General features: G+C 52.5%; 7 protein-coding genes across 7 annotated transcripts; 1 reads left to right on the top strand and 6 right to left on the bottom strand.

Moving 5' to 3' along the window:
• Positions 1-817: 817 nt before the first annotated feature.
• On the bottom strand, positions 818-1,553 carry CTAM01_10310 (cutinase; the record flags this gene model as incomplete). The annotated part of the gene is made up of 2 exons (XM_060526325.1): positions 818-1,005; positions 1,082-1,553. The coding sequence occupies 2 exons, from the start codon at positions 1,551-1,553 to the stop codon at positions 818-820; spliced, it is 660 nt and encodes a 219-aa protein (XP_060379098.1).
• Positions 1,554-2,017: 464 nt separating this feature from the next.
• Positions 2,018-2,863, bottom strand: CTAM01_10309 (uncharacterized protein; the record flags this gene model as incomplete). The annotated part of the gene is made up of 2 exons (XM_060526324.1): positions 2,018-2,206; positions 2,366-2,863. 2 exons carry the CDS (start codon positions 2,861-2,863, stop codon positions 2,018-2,020), a joined length of 687 nt encoding a protein of 228 aa, XP_060379097.1.
• A 1,107-nt stretch (positions 2,864-3,970) lies between these two features.
• Positions 3,971-4,509, bottom strand: CTAM01_10308 (uncharacterized protein; the record flags this gene model as incomplete). Its single annotated transcript, XM_060526323.1, has 2 exons — positions 3,971-4,441; positions 4,498-4,509. The coding sequence occupies 2 exons, from the start codon at positions 4,507-4,509 to the stop codon at positions 3,971-3,973; spliced, it is 483 nt and encodes a 160-aa protein (XP_060379096.1).
• A 668-nt stretch (positions 4,510-5,177) lies between these two features.
• CTAM01_10307 (acetylornithine aminotransferase) lies at positions 5,178-6,798 on the bottom strand (the record flags this gene model as incomplete). The annotated part of the gene is made up of 3 exons (XM_060526322.1): positions 5,178-6,206; positions 6,280-6,519; positions 6,589-6,798. The coding sequence occupies 3 exons, from the start codon at positions 6,796-6,798 to the stop codon at positions 5,178-5,180; spliced, it is 1,479 nt and encodes a 492-aa protein (XP_060379095.1).
• Positions 6,799-7,404: 606 nt separating this feature from the next.
• Positions 7,405-9,309, bottom strand: CTAM01_10306 (HET domain-containing protein; the record flags this gene model as incomplete). Its single annotated transcript, XM_060526321.1, has 1 exon — positions 7,405-9,309. The coding sequence occupies one exon, from the start codon at positions 9,307-9,309 to the stop codon at positions 7,405-7,407; it is 1,905 nt and encodes a 634-aa protein (XP_060379094.1).
• An 880-nt stretch (positions 9,310-10,189) lies between these two features.
• Positions 10,190-12,097, bottom strand: CTAM01_10305 (HET domain-containing protein; the record flags this gene model as incomplete). Its single annotated transcript, XM_060526320.1, has 1 exon — positions 10,190-12,097. The coding sequence occupies one exon, from the start codon at positions 12,095-12,097 to the stop codon at positions 10,190-10,192; it is 1,908 nt and encodes a 635-aa protein (XP_060379093.1).
• Positions 12,098-14,003: 1,906 nt separating this feature from the next.
• On the top strand, positions 14,004-16,253 carry CTAM01_10304 (uncharacterized protein; the record flags this gene model as incomplete). The annotated part of the gene is made up of 2 exons (XM_060526319.1): positions 14,004-14,095; positions 14,162-16,253. 2 exons carry the CDS (start codon positions 14,004-14,006, stop codon positions 16,251-16,253), a joined length of 2,184 nt encoding a protein of 727 aa, XP_060379092.1.
• Positions 16,254-17,246: the final 993 nt, after the last annotated feature.

Genomic DNA, 17,246 nt, shown 5'->3' with positions numbered 1-17,246 from the left:
GGTCTTCTTACTCTAATCTGCCTAGCCACGTCTTCAAATCCTCTCATCAGGATAGCAGCCGCAGACCAAGTCTTAGTATAGTAAGTGAGACGCGTACCCTACTACGGTCGACGGGCGTAGGAAGACGGAAGAAAGACATCCCTCAGATGGCCTAATACGCATGCGCTGCTACGTAGAGACATCAATCTCTGGTCAGCAACTGGCAAGACTACGCCTTACAACAAAAGCGGCAGAGCAAAGGACACCAAGAAGCAATAATAATTCCCGACAGCTGGATGGGAGGTCACAACCTCAAAACTATCACCTGGAAGATTCGCTCATCGACATAAGCACTGCCGAACTTCTCAAAGGGTCGTCGTGTTGCTCACCAGGTCACCCAGCATGAAAAGTCTGGTCTCAATCAGGCGTGGCGCTGAAACAGGCCAAGAAGCACCCAGGCACTCTGTGACGGGAGCCGACACCTGCGTGCAATGTCCGCCGCCTTAACCTAATAACCCACTAGATCTGATTGCACGATACATTGGTCTAGATTGTATACTACTAGGGCTACGCAAATGCTAAGCTATGCCAATGATGATCACAACCGCCCCCAACACCTCGCTCCTGAGACGAGGAAAACGCTTCTCCCCTCCTCTCCACATTAGAAATTTCCACACAAAACAATAACTACTATGTAGATAGACAAGCGAGTGCAACCTGTTTGGCTTGGGCTTTTGTGCACACAAAAAAGTATTTACGATATGTATATACAACGAGAGTGTGAGTAGGAAAAGAAAAGCCTTCGAGGTCAACTCTGAGAAGGCTGCCGGGGTCCCTCTTAAGCCGCAGCAGGGGCCGCAGCAGCCGGCATCATCGAGGCAGCAAAGGTGGCAGCCTCATCAGCGTCATTGCCGTACGTCAAGTGAGCGCGGCGGATCTGGTTGCCGCCCTCGCAGATGTTGTCGCCGTTGTGGCAGATGACCTTGGTCTTGGCGGCATCCACGCCCTGGACAGCTTGTCCGTTTACTGTGAAGAAGATGCGTTAGCACTGAGATCAAAATCATCATGCACCCGTGAAAGAGCTTCATGGAAAGTAACTTACGCGGGTCACCGAAAATAACGGCACCAGCAACCTTGGCTACCATGTCAGGCTGCATCATCGCAGCACCGTTGTGGACGAGCTGTCCACCCTGGGAGTATCCAGACATGATGACGGCCGAGTTGGGGCAGTTGGTGATGGCTTGCTCAGTAAGGGTGGCCATCATTTGGGATCCGTTGGCGTCACCTCCGGCCAAGAAACCGGGGATATCGGCGGGATACTCAACACCCTGGACGGCAAGGCTGCCGCCGACCTGAGTCGCAAGGGACTGGAAGAAGGGCGGGCCGGCAATGGTTCCAACGTTGCCCCCCTCGGTGGTGCCGCGGGCAAAGATGACGATCATAGATTGGCACCCGGCGGCGAGACCATCTTGCTGATTCCCTGAGAAGTCGGCCTGACGGGGCTGAATCGTGAGAGGGGAGGAACTCGCCGTGCCCAGCAGGGCGAGAAGGAAGGCTGCTGTTGAGCTGTGCATTTTGTGTGCTGATATTGTAAGGACTGATTATTGTAGTTGGCAAAATATTAGTAAGGAGTGAATATGGATTATCCGATGCTAGCTGAAAGTTGGATCAACAACTATTCAAGGTTCTTGGTCGTCGTCACATGAGGTGGGGGGGTTACTGGCGACCATTGCACTCTTATAGCGGAGGTAGTGTGAGATGCTCCTTGTTTCTACTCACGAATCGCCTAGCCGGCCGGTGAGACGGAGGCGACATTAAGCTTCTTTCCCTCGCCTATTCCGTGTTGGACGTTCCTGCAGCACAACGGCTTCATGTACCGCAACCTCATCCCAATGGGGTAAAGAGGGCGGATCAGAGGCAGGGACCTCACGTGGGATCGACCTGATCCCGACACTAGACGGGGGAGCCAGGGACGGACTTTGCTGATTCTTCAGAAATCGTAGGCTGGTACGCTTGTACCGGCAGATGATGATGGTGGTCAGGAGTAGTCCGCCAAGCTGAGCTGAGCCAAACAGGTGGACCCCTTGAAAGCTTGGTGTGCGTGCCTTGCGTTCCAAACTTCCTTCCCGCAGCCAGGGCGGGCTGAAGAGTGCTGTTGACGACTTGACGGGGCAGACAAAATCCTATAACGGCGCGGATTATCGTAGTGCGGGCCGGTTGCGATTGGCTACAGTCTGATTCAAGAGTGAAGCTGGGTCCGATCTCTTGTTGCCCGTGGGGGAGGGAGGGGACGAGTTTCGAAACAACAGGGTGGGCTGTGCGCAACACCAGCGGAAGGGGAGGACACCGACGGTCTCCCAAGCTTTTTCAGAATGTACCGACTGACGTTTGGTGTGGTTTGGTGGGGCTGGATAGGGCGAATGGCGGGACGCTGTGGTAGACTGAAGTGGAAGTATCCGTTGAGCTTGGCTGTAGTAGATGGCAGGTCTCTGACAGCGCTTTGTTCTGGTCCCATGTTTTTCCGCCGCTTTTCTTCGTCTTGACCCATTCTTGCTCCAGTCAAGTTGCGAATCATCCCTCCTTGAGTGAAGGAAGGGAGGGCTGGAAAGGTGGCATCGATACCAAGTGCGAGGGTGACCGCTGACGTGCGTTTAGGTAAGACTGGCGTTGGGAGACAGCTGAACCGTCGGATTTCGATGGCCTTCCGTTTGGCCGTCTGGCTCTTTTGCCAAGATCGTCTCGACTTTTTTCTGTCGCTGGTCTTATCATGCTCTCCCTCGACCGGAAGAGGCACTGGACGAAGATCCGGACTTGGGCTCGGGGAAGATGCGGTGAGATGACCTGACGACACGGCATCACTCTCGGCAGTATGGTGGCACCTCATCAACGCAACGGGGCGATTTCGGCAAGATGATTAGTCGTGACTGAGTAATGACTGTCCGTGATAGTTATCGATTGGGACTTCAACTAGGCTCGTTCGAGTATGTAAGTTGGAGGCTATCGAGGAAGCCCCGCTCCACAAATATTAATGTCTTGACATGGCAGGTGCCTCGAGGCGTCAACGGGCGCTGCCGATTGTCGTTGACTTGAATTGAAAAAGCATAATGAAGACGGAGGGTTCCTGGGCAGCCAAGAGAGGTCACCGAGAAGAGTTTCGTCACACCGAAGTCCAACGGCTTTGGCAGCTACGTACCTGCCTTGGAGCGTGAGGTGAGGTGGAAGGAGGGGCAAAACGTGGGGGACGCAGGGGAATCCGGCAAGATCGGGCCCGCCTCACGGGAGGGGGATTTAGCCGAGACCCATCTTTCAAGGTTGACCTCCACCTTCCGAGGTTCGACATGGAACTAACACTGGTCCTGCCGTCCACCGAGGTGTGAGGTCAGATGGCCAGCAACTGCGATCGGTTCTTGAGCCACCAAATACCTACTCTAGGCTCATGGTTTGATCTTTGCTCGGTGTGTTAGTTGCATGAGATGAGAGGCTCGGGAAAAAATTATGACCACTTCCGCCAGGCCAGGGCTTGCCTTACAGTAGATATCAAGAACCATCAACCATAAGCAGCTTTCATCGATAGCAGCTGCTTTCACAAAGGATTACATGCCAATTACGAGAGCAGCTGACAAAATCTTTCCTATAAACAGTCACAAAATCCAAAAGAACCGAGATAACCCACCGTGGTCTAAATATAGCATGATTCAAATGGTGCTGGTGCCCATCATCAGCGGGAGAGAAGTGACCATAATACAACTCGATGTAAGGTTTGTGTCTTACATTCATGTCACTTGGAGATACAATAACGTGAATGTCCAAAGCAGTTTGCATTGTCTCAAAATTGAGTGAGACCATCATGGGGAACTAATCTGCCTTGGGATGACATCTTCCCATGTCTCGATCTCTTCAACTGTGGTTCCATTCCATCGTGTTGTCGAATAATCTCTCTTCTGTATGCCCCTCTCCCTGATTTTCCCCGTGAAACTTGAAGTTGGGGATGTCAGAGGGCGTTGTCAGCCGGGAAGGGTACAACACTCGGCTTGTTCAACTCGGCTCGCTTCTCAGGACCAAGGGGTCTCATCTCGATACGAACGAACTTGAATTCGTCATTCATGTCTAGGATAATGGCCCTGAGTTGAGATCGGTTGTTTTCATGGAACTCGATGATTCTGGTGACACGATAACGGTCCGCGATAGTCGTCAGTTCGTAGGCATGGCCGTGATACTGGTCGCAGTAACCTCGGATCTCATCCAGGCCTTCAAAGATCTGCCCAGGGTCTTCTAGATTTCCAATGAGCCTGACATTGGGAGCGCAGAGCTCTGCGGCGGCTTCCAAGTCGTTGTCTTCCAGAGCCGTCATAAGTTCATCGGCCAGCTTCTGCTGCATATCGCGGAACGGCCTGTCACTCGACTCTCCCTTCATCTCTTGAATCCAGCGAACCATGTCAACCGTCTCGGACGTGTGAAAGTTCTGAAAATACGTTAGCACGATTGGCTAGAAGATGTACGAGCTTACCTAAGACTTACATAGTTGTCCATCTTGTTGACAAACCTCAGATGGTGTCGGAAGAGTTTGATGACAGTATCGAGAAGAAGTTTTGTGTGCTGGTGAAGTTTGATTGTGAGACTCGCTATTGAGAATTCTCTGAAACAATAGGGTAAAGCTTGGTTGCTTGGGTGCTCAAGGCCTTGCGTTGTTGAGGAAGAAAGGCAAGGCGGGGTGTGGAAGATTGAGAGGGTTTTATACCGTGGATGGGCGGCTGTGAAGACTTCTCGAGGGAAGGTCTGCTCTTTTGCGCCTTCCACTTCTTTTACGGCGGTAGGTCTCTTGAGCGAGGAAGGTGCCGCTGGAAGACTACAGATCATATATGGGAGCAATTCTTAAGACACATTTGAAGCCATCACCAAAGTGGGGGGTGAGGGCAAGACCGGGTACGACGGAGGTACCTTCCGATGGTACACTTCATTTTGAAGTTTCATTCATTTTTCATTGAACAAATCCAAGCTTTCAGCAAATTCATCTCTCAACACGGCAAGCCTCAGAGCAACTGCTTCTTCAGAGCTACAACGCTTCGCTGCTTTACGTTGCTTGGAATCTAGGTCTAAGTGTCGTCAGGTTTTAAACGCCGGCGCCAAACGAGAATTAATTACATGGATCGAAACATCCTTTCATCACATGAAGTTGTGGGTGGTGAGTCATCATGATCTCATGAGCGGGTGACGGAGATGGCCTCCTCAACAATATCCAAACCTTGCTGAATCTCCTCCTCGGTGATGGTCAATGGCGGCACGAAACGCAGAGTGTTGGTGCCGGCAGTGATGATGAGCAGACCGCGCTCGCGGGCAGCCTTGACAATGGGCGTGGGGTCCTGGGTAAGCTGGAGACCGAGGATGAGACCGCGGCCGCGGACCTCCTTGATCAGGTCGGGGAAGCGCTCGCGCAGGGCGTCGAAGCGGGTCTTGAAGATCTCGGCCTTGGCGGCGACGGCCTTTTGCAGACCCGGGTCGGCGAGGCGGGAGACGATGTTGTGGGCCAGGCGGCAGGCGAGGGGGTTGCCGCCAAAGGTGGTGCCGTGGTCGCCGACCTTGATCTTCTCCGAGACGTTGCTGTTGACGATGGTGGCGCCGATGGGGAAGCCGTTGCCGAGGGCCTTGGCGGTGGTGATGATGTCCGGGTGGGCCTCCTTGGGGAGGTGGGTGTGGGCCCAGAAGGTGCCGGTGCGGGAGAGGCCGCACTGGATCTCATCGTAGATGAGGACGGCGCCGACCTCGCGGCAGCGCTTGGCCAGGGCGATCAGGAACTCGTCCGTTGCGGGCGTGACGCCGCCCTCGCCCTGAATGGGCTCGACGATGACACCGCAGGTCTTCTCGGTGACGGTCTCGTTGATGGCGGCGACGTCGTTGAAGGCGCCGAGCTTGAAGCCGGGCAGCATGGGCGCAAAGGGCTCCTGGTACTTGGGGTTGTGGGTGGCGGACAAGCTGCCCATGGTGCGGCCGTGGAAGGCATTGTTGAAGGAGACGACCTCGAACTTGTCACCTGAGGGCTGGCTGACCTTGGCGGCCTTCCTGGCGAACTTGATGGCGGCCTCGTTGGCCTCGGAGCCGGAGTTGCAGACGAACACCGAGTTAGCGTCGTGCATGGCACCGGCCTCGCGGGTCTTCTCGATCAGCAGCTTGGACAGGGCGCCGGTCCAGGGGTTGTAGTAGAGGTTCGAGGCGTGCATGAGCGTGCTACCCTGTAAGGTTCCGACCATGTACTGTCAGCGCATCTGGTAGTAAAATGACTCACGGCGGCTCGGAGTTACCCACCTGCTCGGTCAGAATCTGGGTCAGCTCAGGATCGCAGTGTCCCAAGGCATTGACGGCGATACCAGCGGTGAAGTCAAGGTATTTCCTGCCTTCGACATCCCACAGGAGAGAACCTTGGCCTTGTACGAAGACGGGAGGCGGGCGGGCGTATGTGGCGACCATGTAGGGCGCATGTTCGCGAACGAGAGCGGCGCTCGGGGAGTCTTCGGTGGGATCGGGGTTGGGTACTGATGACTGCTTCTACTCATTGTCAGTGTCAGTCTGGTGGTGAGTCACTCGAATAGTTCGTGACTTCATGGGGTCACCTACGCCGAAGTTGCTCTTGACGTCGCTCGTGGCGGCTGCGGCCGCAGAGGAGAGTGCGCGGGAGTTGATGCGCGAGGCGACGGCCAGACGAGGCTGGCACTTTGCCAATTGGAGTCGCAGAGGAGCACGGAACGCCATTATGGTATCTTGAAGAACAAACAGGACTCTGCGGCAAAAGACTGGCAAAAGAGAATGGTGTTGAAGAGAAGTCATCAATTAAAATTTGGGCCGTTCGCGCATGCATGCACAGAGGTGACTCGTCAAACATGTTATCGATAAGGCGCGCATTTTCCCACTTTTTGCGCCGTTTGGAGGGGCAGATCCACTCTTTCCCGGTGTTACGTGCGCTGTGGCCCGGGGATATCCCTCCGATCTCGGTCGGGCTCGGACGAACTGCCGATGTTCTTGAAACGGGCACACCTACTACCCATATCCCATTGACTGCAGAATGGCGGCAGTATCTACCATAGATACCGTGTGTAAGAGATATGTTGAGCTCAGAAGTATATGTCACTCGAATTCAATATCTAGTTTTACTATTATATGTGTTATGATTTGAATAATAGACCTCTTACGTGATCCAGACTGGGAAGGAAATTTCAAACGCATGTTGACAGCACCAAATCAACTTTTCCCCAGCTAGAACTCTGCTTCAAAGTCGTTCGTCTCTTTTGGATATGTTTCGAAGAAGTTATAGATACTTGGTAGCTTCCAGTCAATATTAACCACGAACGTCTCCTACCTTGCTGCAAGTAAGTATCCTTATCCCTCGACGTCTGGTGGGGTAATTTATGTGTCCAGCCGAAAATGCGTTTCCAATTACGAGCTTTCCTCCGACGCATACCCTCCCCAAGCGATAGAACTAGTTCTTGAAGTATGACCGTCATCAAACTTGACAGTCAGTCCGATTGATGCTTCCCTCCGTAGCATTTGTCTCATCTTCTCCAGACTGTTCACCATGTACTCCCAATCCAAACCACCATGACTCCTGGCAATATGAATTTCCAGTTCCAGGCGGCCCCACCGTAACTGAAGTTCAACAACCTTACGATGAGGACGAAGCAAAGCCACAACTTCATCGCTACAGAAGGCCAATATTGAAAGTATAGCGTCTGGTTGCAGCCTGGCCAAAGTTGGACCGAAACCCCATCCCCAATCTGCCAGACTCAGAAGAAGGATCAGACTGTTGAGCCCGTGATCATCATTCATTCGAGACGCCTCCACTGTAGCTCGAGTAATCTCGCACTCGTCAAGCTGGTCCTTGACAACATGAGAAAGGTTGTCTGTTGACAAAATGGTCAAGAGTGCAGGAAGAGCCTCCCCTGTCCATTTGATGCCCCGATAATGTGATGTGATGTCTCTACAAATCGCTGGCAAAGAATGAATTCTTGACTGCAAAGATTTTGCTATCACTGCTGAGATTTCCATGTGTTCTGCGTAATAGATTGCTACGCTAGGAACTGCGGTGTCATTGCACCAATACAAAGCGATAACTATGGCGTCCGGGCTGAAGGTTAGTTTGGAATCCTTAAGCCGAAGCAGGCTGCCCAGTATGCTCTCCGGACTTCTGAGGCTGGTCGAACGAATGCTGTTGCCTCCTAAAGCTGAGATGGCCTTCTGGGTGATCTCGAAGCTCTGACCCCTAGCCAGAAGCGTTTGGATTGAATCCAGACTGCCGGTCCTTATGAGTTCATGGAACGTGGAATCCGTCAATTTTGGCAGTGCGTTAAGAAACGAACGCATGTGTGTGTAGTGTCTCCTTTGACGAGTTGTGTTCCCAAGAAAGAGGTAAGACTCCAGGTCTCTGATGAGCATTGCTTCAGTTTTGAAATAGTCCGGTACTAGCAGCCCGTTGTTCTGTTGCGCGTCAGATGCAATGCCAAGCAGCGCGTATACCATATCGCGGGGATCTGTCGCTTGGCTTGCGCGGAACTTTTGTAGCAGAGTATGTAAACTCTTTTTCCGCGTAGATCCATGTCTCTTATTCGATGGGCTCGGCATGAGGTCCATGAGAGTCTGGCGCTGATCATCAAGCTCGACGTTTATGAGCTGTGTGGCAATGACGAAGATATGAGCCGAGACCGACGAAAACCCACAGCATATTGAAGCTGCTCGAGCGTAGGATACTTCTTGTATAACCCACACTCTCGTGAACCAGGCTTGTTGTAAGAGCTGCTGCAATCCGCTCTGGCCGGAAAGTTTGCGAGCATCAGGATAGCCTAGCTGTAGGCATGTCCACCGGACTCTTGCCCAATCAGTGTCATCCCGACGCCTTTGCTGTGTTGATGCTTCATGGAGAATCGCCAAGTCCTCCATCAGAAGTGCTGTGTCAAGTGTTCCGGGTCCTAACCAGATGAGTACCTGCTCAGCTTGTCTGTAAATCCCAGCCATCTGTCCCACCTGATGCCCTCGCTCAGCAAAGTTGTCTTGGTCGATGCAGATTGCATCCACCCAAAGTATCCTCGCTTGTTGGGTGCGAAGATGAATCAAGGCCGTGAATAATCTCTCCGTGATAGGCAGTATCTTGCCATTGGCAGTGATGGATTCGGTGCGATCAATTCCACCCCATGCGTACGAAAGGGCCTCGTAGGGAATTAAATCGTCGAGCTCAAGAACCGCTTGGAAGATGTCGCATCGGATCTTGTCGTCGTCTCCGGGGTATAGGATGAGAAGTCGGAACGACCTTATTCCCAGGTCGAGGGGTTCGTACTGGAAAGGCTCCATTCTCAAGACCTTTTTTTTTTCTTTTTGGAAAAGAAAGAAAAGAGGGAAAAAGAAAAAGACAAAAGGGTCTATGGCTTCCGAATACCCAAAGAGTCTAGACAAGGAAAGCAGGCGGTAGGATCAGTGTGAGTGAATGAGGTTTCGATGTCTGAGGAAGAGAAAGGTTGTAATCTTTGAGATTCTCCTCTTCAGGGCAATCAGGCTGAGGGAAAAGAGGGGTTTCCATCTTACAGCATGCGACGTATTATCATTGGCTTAGCCGCTTTTTGAAATGGTTCGCCAGTAAATCTGCCTTTTGGGCCTTGGACTCGCCCGCATTATGGCCATGCTTCATGCAGGCGAATCTCACCAATTGCATGAAAGCCTCCACACAGAAGAAGTTCGCGCTGTTCCGAACTTGCAGTGATGAATTGCTGAAGACAAAGGCGATCCAGTGGGCCTTTCGGAAAGTGTAAAAAGCCAGTGCTAAGGGCTGACAAAATAGAGGACAATAGAGCATCGATCCGAGAGTTTATCAGCTTCCATGCAAAATAGATTTTAGCCTGCGGCTCTCTCTTGAGGTCTTGCCTTCAATATTTCCACTGACTCTGTCTGCTGATATCCCGGAATTGACAAATCTGATGGCCTGAGTCCGGAGTTGTGTCATAGTGATGGAGCCGGTGTTTGCGAATACCTACTTAGGTTGACTGCGTGATATACATGTAGGCGCCGTGGATATCCTTTCGGCCTACATTGTACAAATTGCTAGTGGTCTTTGAACGGGTTCTTCTCGTTCACTTGCTTGCGATCATGACTTTGCTTTTGGTGTTTTTAGCTGGATTTAGGGACATTGATACTTTCCTTCATTGGTAAGAGTCGCCATTCGATAATTTATAGATACTTATTCTATACCGCCTGGCATACCTGGATACAGACTATTCCACTGAAGGGTTGTATTCACATACAAACCGTTGATGAATTCCGCCTCCACTCTGATCACCGCAATACGAAACCTCTCGCGAGGATCCATGTTCTCTTTAATGTATTCGATCTTCTTCCTGTCCGCGACTGAGCCTAAGCCGGGTAACAATTCCGTGGACCAGCGGACACTATCATCAGGAGGGTGCCCCAAAGCGACAATGCTGACTTTTTTGAAAAACCACACAAGCAGCAAGATTAATGCCTTCTCATCAAAAAACCGCAGCAACCATAGCAGCCCACTCATTGCGAATTCCATTCGATCGTCGACCAGACCGAGGAGTATCGGGATGATCTTGCCCTTTTTTCGATTGCGGGAAGCTGATTCAAGAACTTTGTCCGTCACTTCATACACTTGTGTTTGTTTCTTGAGAAGCATTTCCAACGACGTCGGATCGATAACCCTCACTATAGTGGACAATCCATCTTGCGTGAATGGAATAGAAGGCTTATTCCATTTGATCAGCAACATGAGAATTTGGCCCCTTCCGTCTTTTCGCTGTAGCAAGGCTTCGGCAAGATGACGATTGACCTGTAAATGTTCCCTAAAACGGCTCAAAAGACTTCGTGCAGTTGCAATGTCGCAAAACTGGAATAAAGACTCTACGCCTTTGACGCTGAAGTTGAAATTTTGGTGCTTTACTTGAGATAGATTGAAGAGAATCTTTGCAATTCTCGGTCCTTCTTCTTTCCATATTTCACCAACTACAGCTTTATTGACAGAGAGCCTGTGGCCCCTCTCAAGAAACGTGAGAATGTGGCTTGTTATTCCCGTCACCACAAGGCTTCGGTGAATTGCTGCTGTTCGTTTAGGCAATCCCTCAAGAAAAGATAGCATGGTTCGCTCGGGAATATGTCTGTAATAACGCAAATCTAGGAACAGGTATGTCTTGAGGTCTTGCACCAGCTGTTCTTCAGTTTTGAAGTAGTCTGGCAATAGCAGTGATCCTGAGTCGCTTTGCGATACGTCGGAGGCTATTGCTAGTAGGGCGTATACCATATCCCGAGGGTCGCTCGCCTTGCTGTTTTGAAACTTTTGTAATAAGGCCAGTAGAACGTTCTTCCTTGGGGATCTCTGAGTGAATGAATCCGGAAGCAAGTCCAGAACAGCTTGGCAGCCGGTGTCTGGGACGACGCCGACGAGCTTGGCAGCGATATTGAGCATATAGGCCGGAACGGACCATTTTCCACAATATATCGATGCTGCCCTGGCGTGTGATACTTCCTGCAGAACCCATATCCTCGTGAACCAGGTCTCCTCGAGGAGTGAAACAAGCCCCTTTCGTTGCAGATCCAAGAGGACAGCCTGGTCAAGTTCCGAGTTCTGTCGTATCTTTGACCATTGCTCTTGTGCCTGAACAAGGTCATCCCGGCTTTTCTGACGGGCCCAGCTTTTGTGTAGCTCTTCGAGGCATCCAAATAAGAGGTTCGTCTCATGTGTGGGCGGGCCAAGCCATATGATGACCTGTTCAGCGCCTCTGTAGATGCCAGCCATCTGTCCGACCTGGTGACCTCGCTCAGCGACGTTGCTTTGGTCGATACAGACAGCGTCGATCCACATGACTTTGCTTACATGGTCGTCTCGGAGGTAAGTCAAAGCAGTGAACAGGTTATTCGTGATGCGGAGGGTCTTGCCGTTGGCGATGATGGAGGCCGAGAGATCAATGCTGCCCCAGGCATATGATAAGGCTTCGTAGGGGATAATGCCGTCGGAGTCCAGGCTTGCTTCAAAGATATCGCAGGATATCTCGCCGGTGGATCCAGGATGAAGCATAAGTAGGCGGATTGATTTCCCCGTGAGGTTTAGGGGTTCGTATTGGAACAGGTCCATGATGGATCGAGTTACTGATGTTCGCGTATTTTCATCGATCTCTTATGGCGGAGCTAGAAAGCTCAACTTCTTATGACATATCTAGTTGACTAGAAATCACGCCGAAATGGTGTTCATGTCAGGTTTAAAGGTCTCTCCATCCACTTACTCAACACAATCAGGCTGCGAGAGGGGGGTTGTTGCCTGAAACGTAGGTAGCTAAGCCTGGTTAAATAGCTGCTCAACCAACAAATCTGCCTCGTTACACCGCATGGCTGATGTAGGTATCTAGTGCATGAATTTTTGGCCAATGATATGCTGGTGCGATCGTGGGTAGTTGAGGAATGGTGGCGAAGCTGCTTCGCCTCGCGGGCAGATTTGTTCATTGCATCGAAGACTCGCAGTATGGGACCGATGTATCAAGAAGGGTTGAGCGCAGCATTCTCGAAAGGGCCTCTTCTCGCAGCGTAAATGCATTTAAACGCCATTTTGACTCAGAAGTTCCCGGGCCTGCGTAGGTAAGTAATTGGAATGAACACCTTAGGCCATTGCCATAATACTGCGAGAAGCATATGCTAGTCGTTCTCTCGGGTCGGAGTGCCGTCTTAGTACGTACATTCGGAATTTCAAAGTTCCATTAATGTTGCCATTAGATGTCAGGTGCCGCCGTTATCCACGATGCCGGATTGCGTCGGGAATCCGGTGGCTCGTGACTCGTCATGTGGACGTCGAATGCGTTCCTGAAGAAAGTCCCGAATCCGGGGATAGGCGGGTCAGGCGGGTGTACCTTGATGCTTAGGTAAGCCTTCTGGTTCACATTACAAGTACAACCTGACTGAGGGCTCTGCAGGATAACAATCTTCAGTGGAGTTGGACAGCGGTTCAGCAGCTGCCAGCAGAGCGCTAGAAGAGCCAGCCGGCGTTGCGTGATTGGACATCCTCGGTGTCGGATCCGGGGTGGGTACCAAAGCAGCCTAGCGGCGGAGGCCGCAGTTGCCCGCGTGCCCTCCAAGGTTCTCCGTACTTTCTTCGTACAGGCCACAGCTCTGGGTAGGTACTCCGTGCTACCCCGTGCGGGTTAACTCGAGCACCCAGGCCAAACCCACACTGCAGGTGGGTTTGGGCCTCTTCACATGTCAGCTGCCCTTTCCCCCCCCAAACCCAAACAAACGTCACCATCTCACCTCAGAAGCCAGCAATTGAACCGAGCCCACGCGGAGAGACACACACAGAGTACTGCGTACACTCACTCGACCGCTTTCACATTGAAACATGTGCCGCCGGTACCCTGGTCAAGGACCCTCTTTCACGAGCAACGTCGGCCGTTGTTGTCGCTGCTGCTGCCGCTGCTACCGCTCCTCTTCCCATCGTAGTCTTCTTTGACAGCTCTTGCTCAACTCTCGACTACTCCTCTCCGCCATATCCTTCGCGAAACATATCGTCATTCATTCCAGGCACTCGGCTGCTCATCATCTTCGGCTTCTAGCTCCTCGTATCACCACCTACAACCATTCCCCAAACGTGTACGATCCCAAACAAAAGGAACCTCTCCGGCCTTCTATTTCGAACCAAGTCCAACTTCGGGTGGCGGTCCGTGGGATCGAGCCGTCCGTCGCTGCACCTTTTCGCCCGCCGTGCTCGCCAAGCGCTTCTCTGAGCTGCCTGGGACGCATTGCCATGGCCTTTTAGCCCTGGAGCCATCGCATTACTCGCGCTGCGCCGTCCCGTCGACGACTTCCAACGCCATCCATTGTTACCCCCAGCCACAAACTCGTGGTCTTGCGCTGCTCGCTTGGTCAGCCACGCCTCCGGCTGTCCTCGGTGCCTAGATTCCCATGACCTTGCGCCGGAATCTGCAACCCACTGCTTTTTCTTTCTCCTCCTTCGTCCACTGCTCTGTTGTTCATCATAGCATACACCAGTCGCCATGATAGACCACGTCCTGGGACGGCCGTCGGTCAAGTCGCGCCGCCTTCAGGTTCTGGCGGTGCTGGCTTTCTGGTCGGCATACATCTTCAGGTAACAAACAACATCTTGAATCTCGTGCAACGCTGTCGTGATAGAAGCTGATGAGATCTTTTGCAGAGGACACCCCCACGGCCCTCCCGTCATCCGTTTCTTTTCCAAGCTCACGACGAAGCGCCTGACGACATGGCAGACCGTCGTGGTCACCATGATCTACCTCTACGCTGCCCGGCATTTTAGCACTCTGGTCGGCCTCGCGAGCCCCGAACCCATGTCCAACATGTACGATGCCACCTACTTCCGCGCAACATGGATCTTGACTGCTCTGGATGCCGGCTTTTGGACCGCCATGAAGATCCGCGCAAAGTGGCTTCGCGACCTGGCCAGCATCGTCTTCTCCGTATTCTACATGTTTGCCGCCGAGAAGGCTGACGAAAAGGTGCGCAAGGTGCGCGGCATGTTGACCGTCGAGCATCTGCGTGTGTCTTGGGACAAAGGAACGACGCCGTACCTGAAATTCTTTCAAGGCCTTATGCGGCCTCGCTTCTCCCGCTGGCCGCCGCGCGCAATCCGCATTCCGCGACCCTCTGGCAGCGATTATAAGGAGCCTGTGTCGGCTTGGCTCTACTTTGATGGACCATTGGCGGACCTCGTGCGACACAGCAGAATCATCCTGGATATCCCTGGTGGTGGATTCGTCGCCATGGACCCTCGATGCAACGATGATAAGCTATTTGCATGGGCGTCCAAGACTGGCATGCCAGTTCTTAGCTTGGATTACAAGAAGGCTCCCGAGTTCCCGTACCCCTTCGCCCTGAACGAGTGCTTCGACGTCTACACGACACTTATTCGAAGCAAGGGACGATGTATCGGCATGTCTGGAAGAGAGACACCCCGAATTGTGCTTACAGGTGATAGCGCCGGTGGTAACTTGGCCACGGCAACGACTCTCATGATTGTCGAGAGAACGTCAGTGCCGATGCGTCGCTACTCGAGCACAGGAGATCTGCCATTACCCGACGGATTGGTCTTGTTCTATCCAGCACTTGATATGAATATTGGCAACTGGATGTCAGACGAGCAAATGTCACTTATGAAGGATAGAAGGCTGAGAAGCACGAACCAATCGATCATCAGGCGAAAGAGCATGCAGTACAACGACCTCGTCGGCACACCTCACCACAGTGATGACGAGGAGGACTCCAACAAGCAGTCGACAGAGCTGACGGCCAAGGAGGTCCAGATCGCCTCACAACAAGCGCTCGCCAGTCCCCATCCCGAGTTTTCGCATGGCGGTCCACAAAGTATGTCCAACGCAGGATCCTCAGCTCCGGATATCAAGCGTCAGCAGAGCGCATCCCATCACTCGGAACCTCTTCGAACCCGCCTCGCCATGTCGTCCATGATTTCGTACTTCAACGATCGCGTGCTCACGCCCGAGATGATGCGCGCCATGATCATTCTCTATATCGGTCCTCACAATCGACCCGACTTCAGCAAGGACTACCTCCTTTCTCCTGTTCTTACCCCCGACTCCCTCCTTGCGCGCTTCCCTAAGGTCTACTTCCTGACCGGCGAGCGAGACCCTCTGGTCGACGACACCGTCATCTTCTCAGCACGTCTGCGCAAGGTGAAGGAGTCAATGTTCGACCAAGCCCAATCCGAGCGCTCCGACCTTGGCGATGGACTCGAGCCCATCTTCAATCCCAAGGACGTTGCCGAGGTGATGCTGATCCCCGGCATCTCCCACGGCTTCCTTCAGTTCCCGACCGTGTACCCCCCAGCATGGAAGCACTTTGAGAGGTCAGCGGAATGGATCACAGAGATCTTTGCCTCAGCCGACGCTGTACGCGAAAAGGAGAGCCGCGGCCGCAGACGCGTCGGCGGTGGACCCATCACAAACGGCAACAGCGAGGGACGGCACCATAACCGCGTCGAGTCGAGCGGGGATGAGGACAGGCCGCTGGAGATTAGCATGACGAGAGCGAACCGCAAGAATACCCTGACCAAGGAGCCGCAGGTCATGGACGAGAGCGAGTCCATTGTACCCGATGCGAATGGCAAGAAGAAGAATGGCCGCGCGAGGGGCGCAAGTAAGAGTGCGGGCGCGAGCGCGAGCCTCGTGAAGCTGAAAAGTACAGATGACTTATTGGGAAGGAGAATGCAAGGTCTTGCTGGGGGCTTGACTGGCGTCGGGAGGGGACAGGAATGAAGCGGGTGAATGACCTGAAAGTGTCCTTGTACGATGGAGGCGCACAGTATTTATCACGATTTCGAGTCACGAATGTAGCCTCGTTAGGAATGTGTTCTTTCATTGGGGCTATAGATGGTTTGTAGATTGGATTCGCCAACGAAGCTGTACACATACGTCGGGTAGCACCAAGTTTTATAGACACCAGTATGATCATGGCCGTGCCTCTTCTGTGTCACTATGTAAGTCTGCCTCCAATAAGGGGTTGATGGTCGTTGACATAGGGTCGAGATATCTTGTAATGGCAACGATCATGGCAAAGTTCGCTGTCGAGAGGATTATGTGAAGCCTTCAGAGAGTGAGGCAAGGCACAATGACACAGCCGCTTGTCTCTCTCCTCGAGAGAACTCTGTGATTTATGCTAGTGGAGTGGTCAATGGTCAGCAATCAATTTCTACACGCCAACCGGCCTTACTCGACGACAGGCTTAGCGCATACGAGAGTACACGAGTTCGAATCCCAGCTTGTGCGCCAGAGATGTGGTCCCCGTTCGCCACCGTGGGGGGAGGGGGGTGAACTCTTTTGCTATTCTGGTTGATGTTGGTGGTGATGTCTTTTTGGTGGTGGTTGAGCCCCTTTCAATGCTTTAGGTTGTGTTGTTGCGGCTGCTGCTACTCACTCTATAAATTGGATTAATCCAGAAGAATACTGATCTATCTGCAGGCTATCACCTTCGAAGAACCCTGAGGCGGTGCTTTGAGAGTTCATGGCCAAACCTGCCTAACACAGATTTGGTAGTGCTAAGGGCGTGTCACTCTGGTTCTCTACCATCTGAAGTTTAGAGATGGGATCTCACCGGTTTATACGTGATCGGAGGATGTCCCTGTTCTGTTGAACCATAGTCCCATCTTCGTCTCAAGAGGTATGTAAAGGTTGTTGACAGCTCCTGGGGTTGACTACCGTTGTGAGCACTGAGCGCTTCCGCTCTCAGTCGGGGATCATTCTCGTGCGATC

This window comes from Colletotrichum tamarilloi, assembly GCF_030869305.1.
Source record: "Colletotrichum tamarilloi strain Tom-12 chromosome Unknown Scaffold_46.1, whole genome shotgun sequence".
Classification (NCBI taxonomy): domain Eukaryota; kingdom Fungi; phylum Ascomycota; class Sordariomycetes; order Glomerellales; family Glomerellaceae; genus Colletotrichum; species Colletotrichum tamarilloi.
This window is presented reverse-complemented; position numbering and strand designations above follow the sequence as displayed.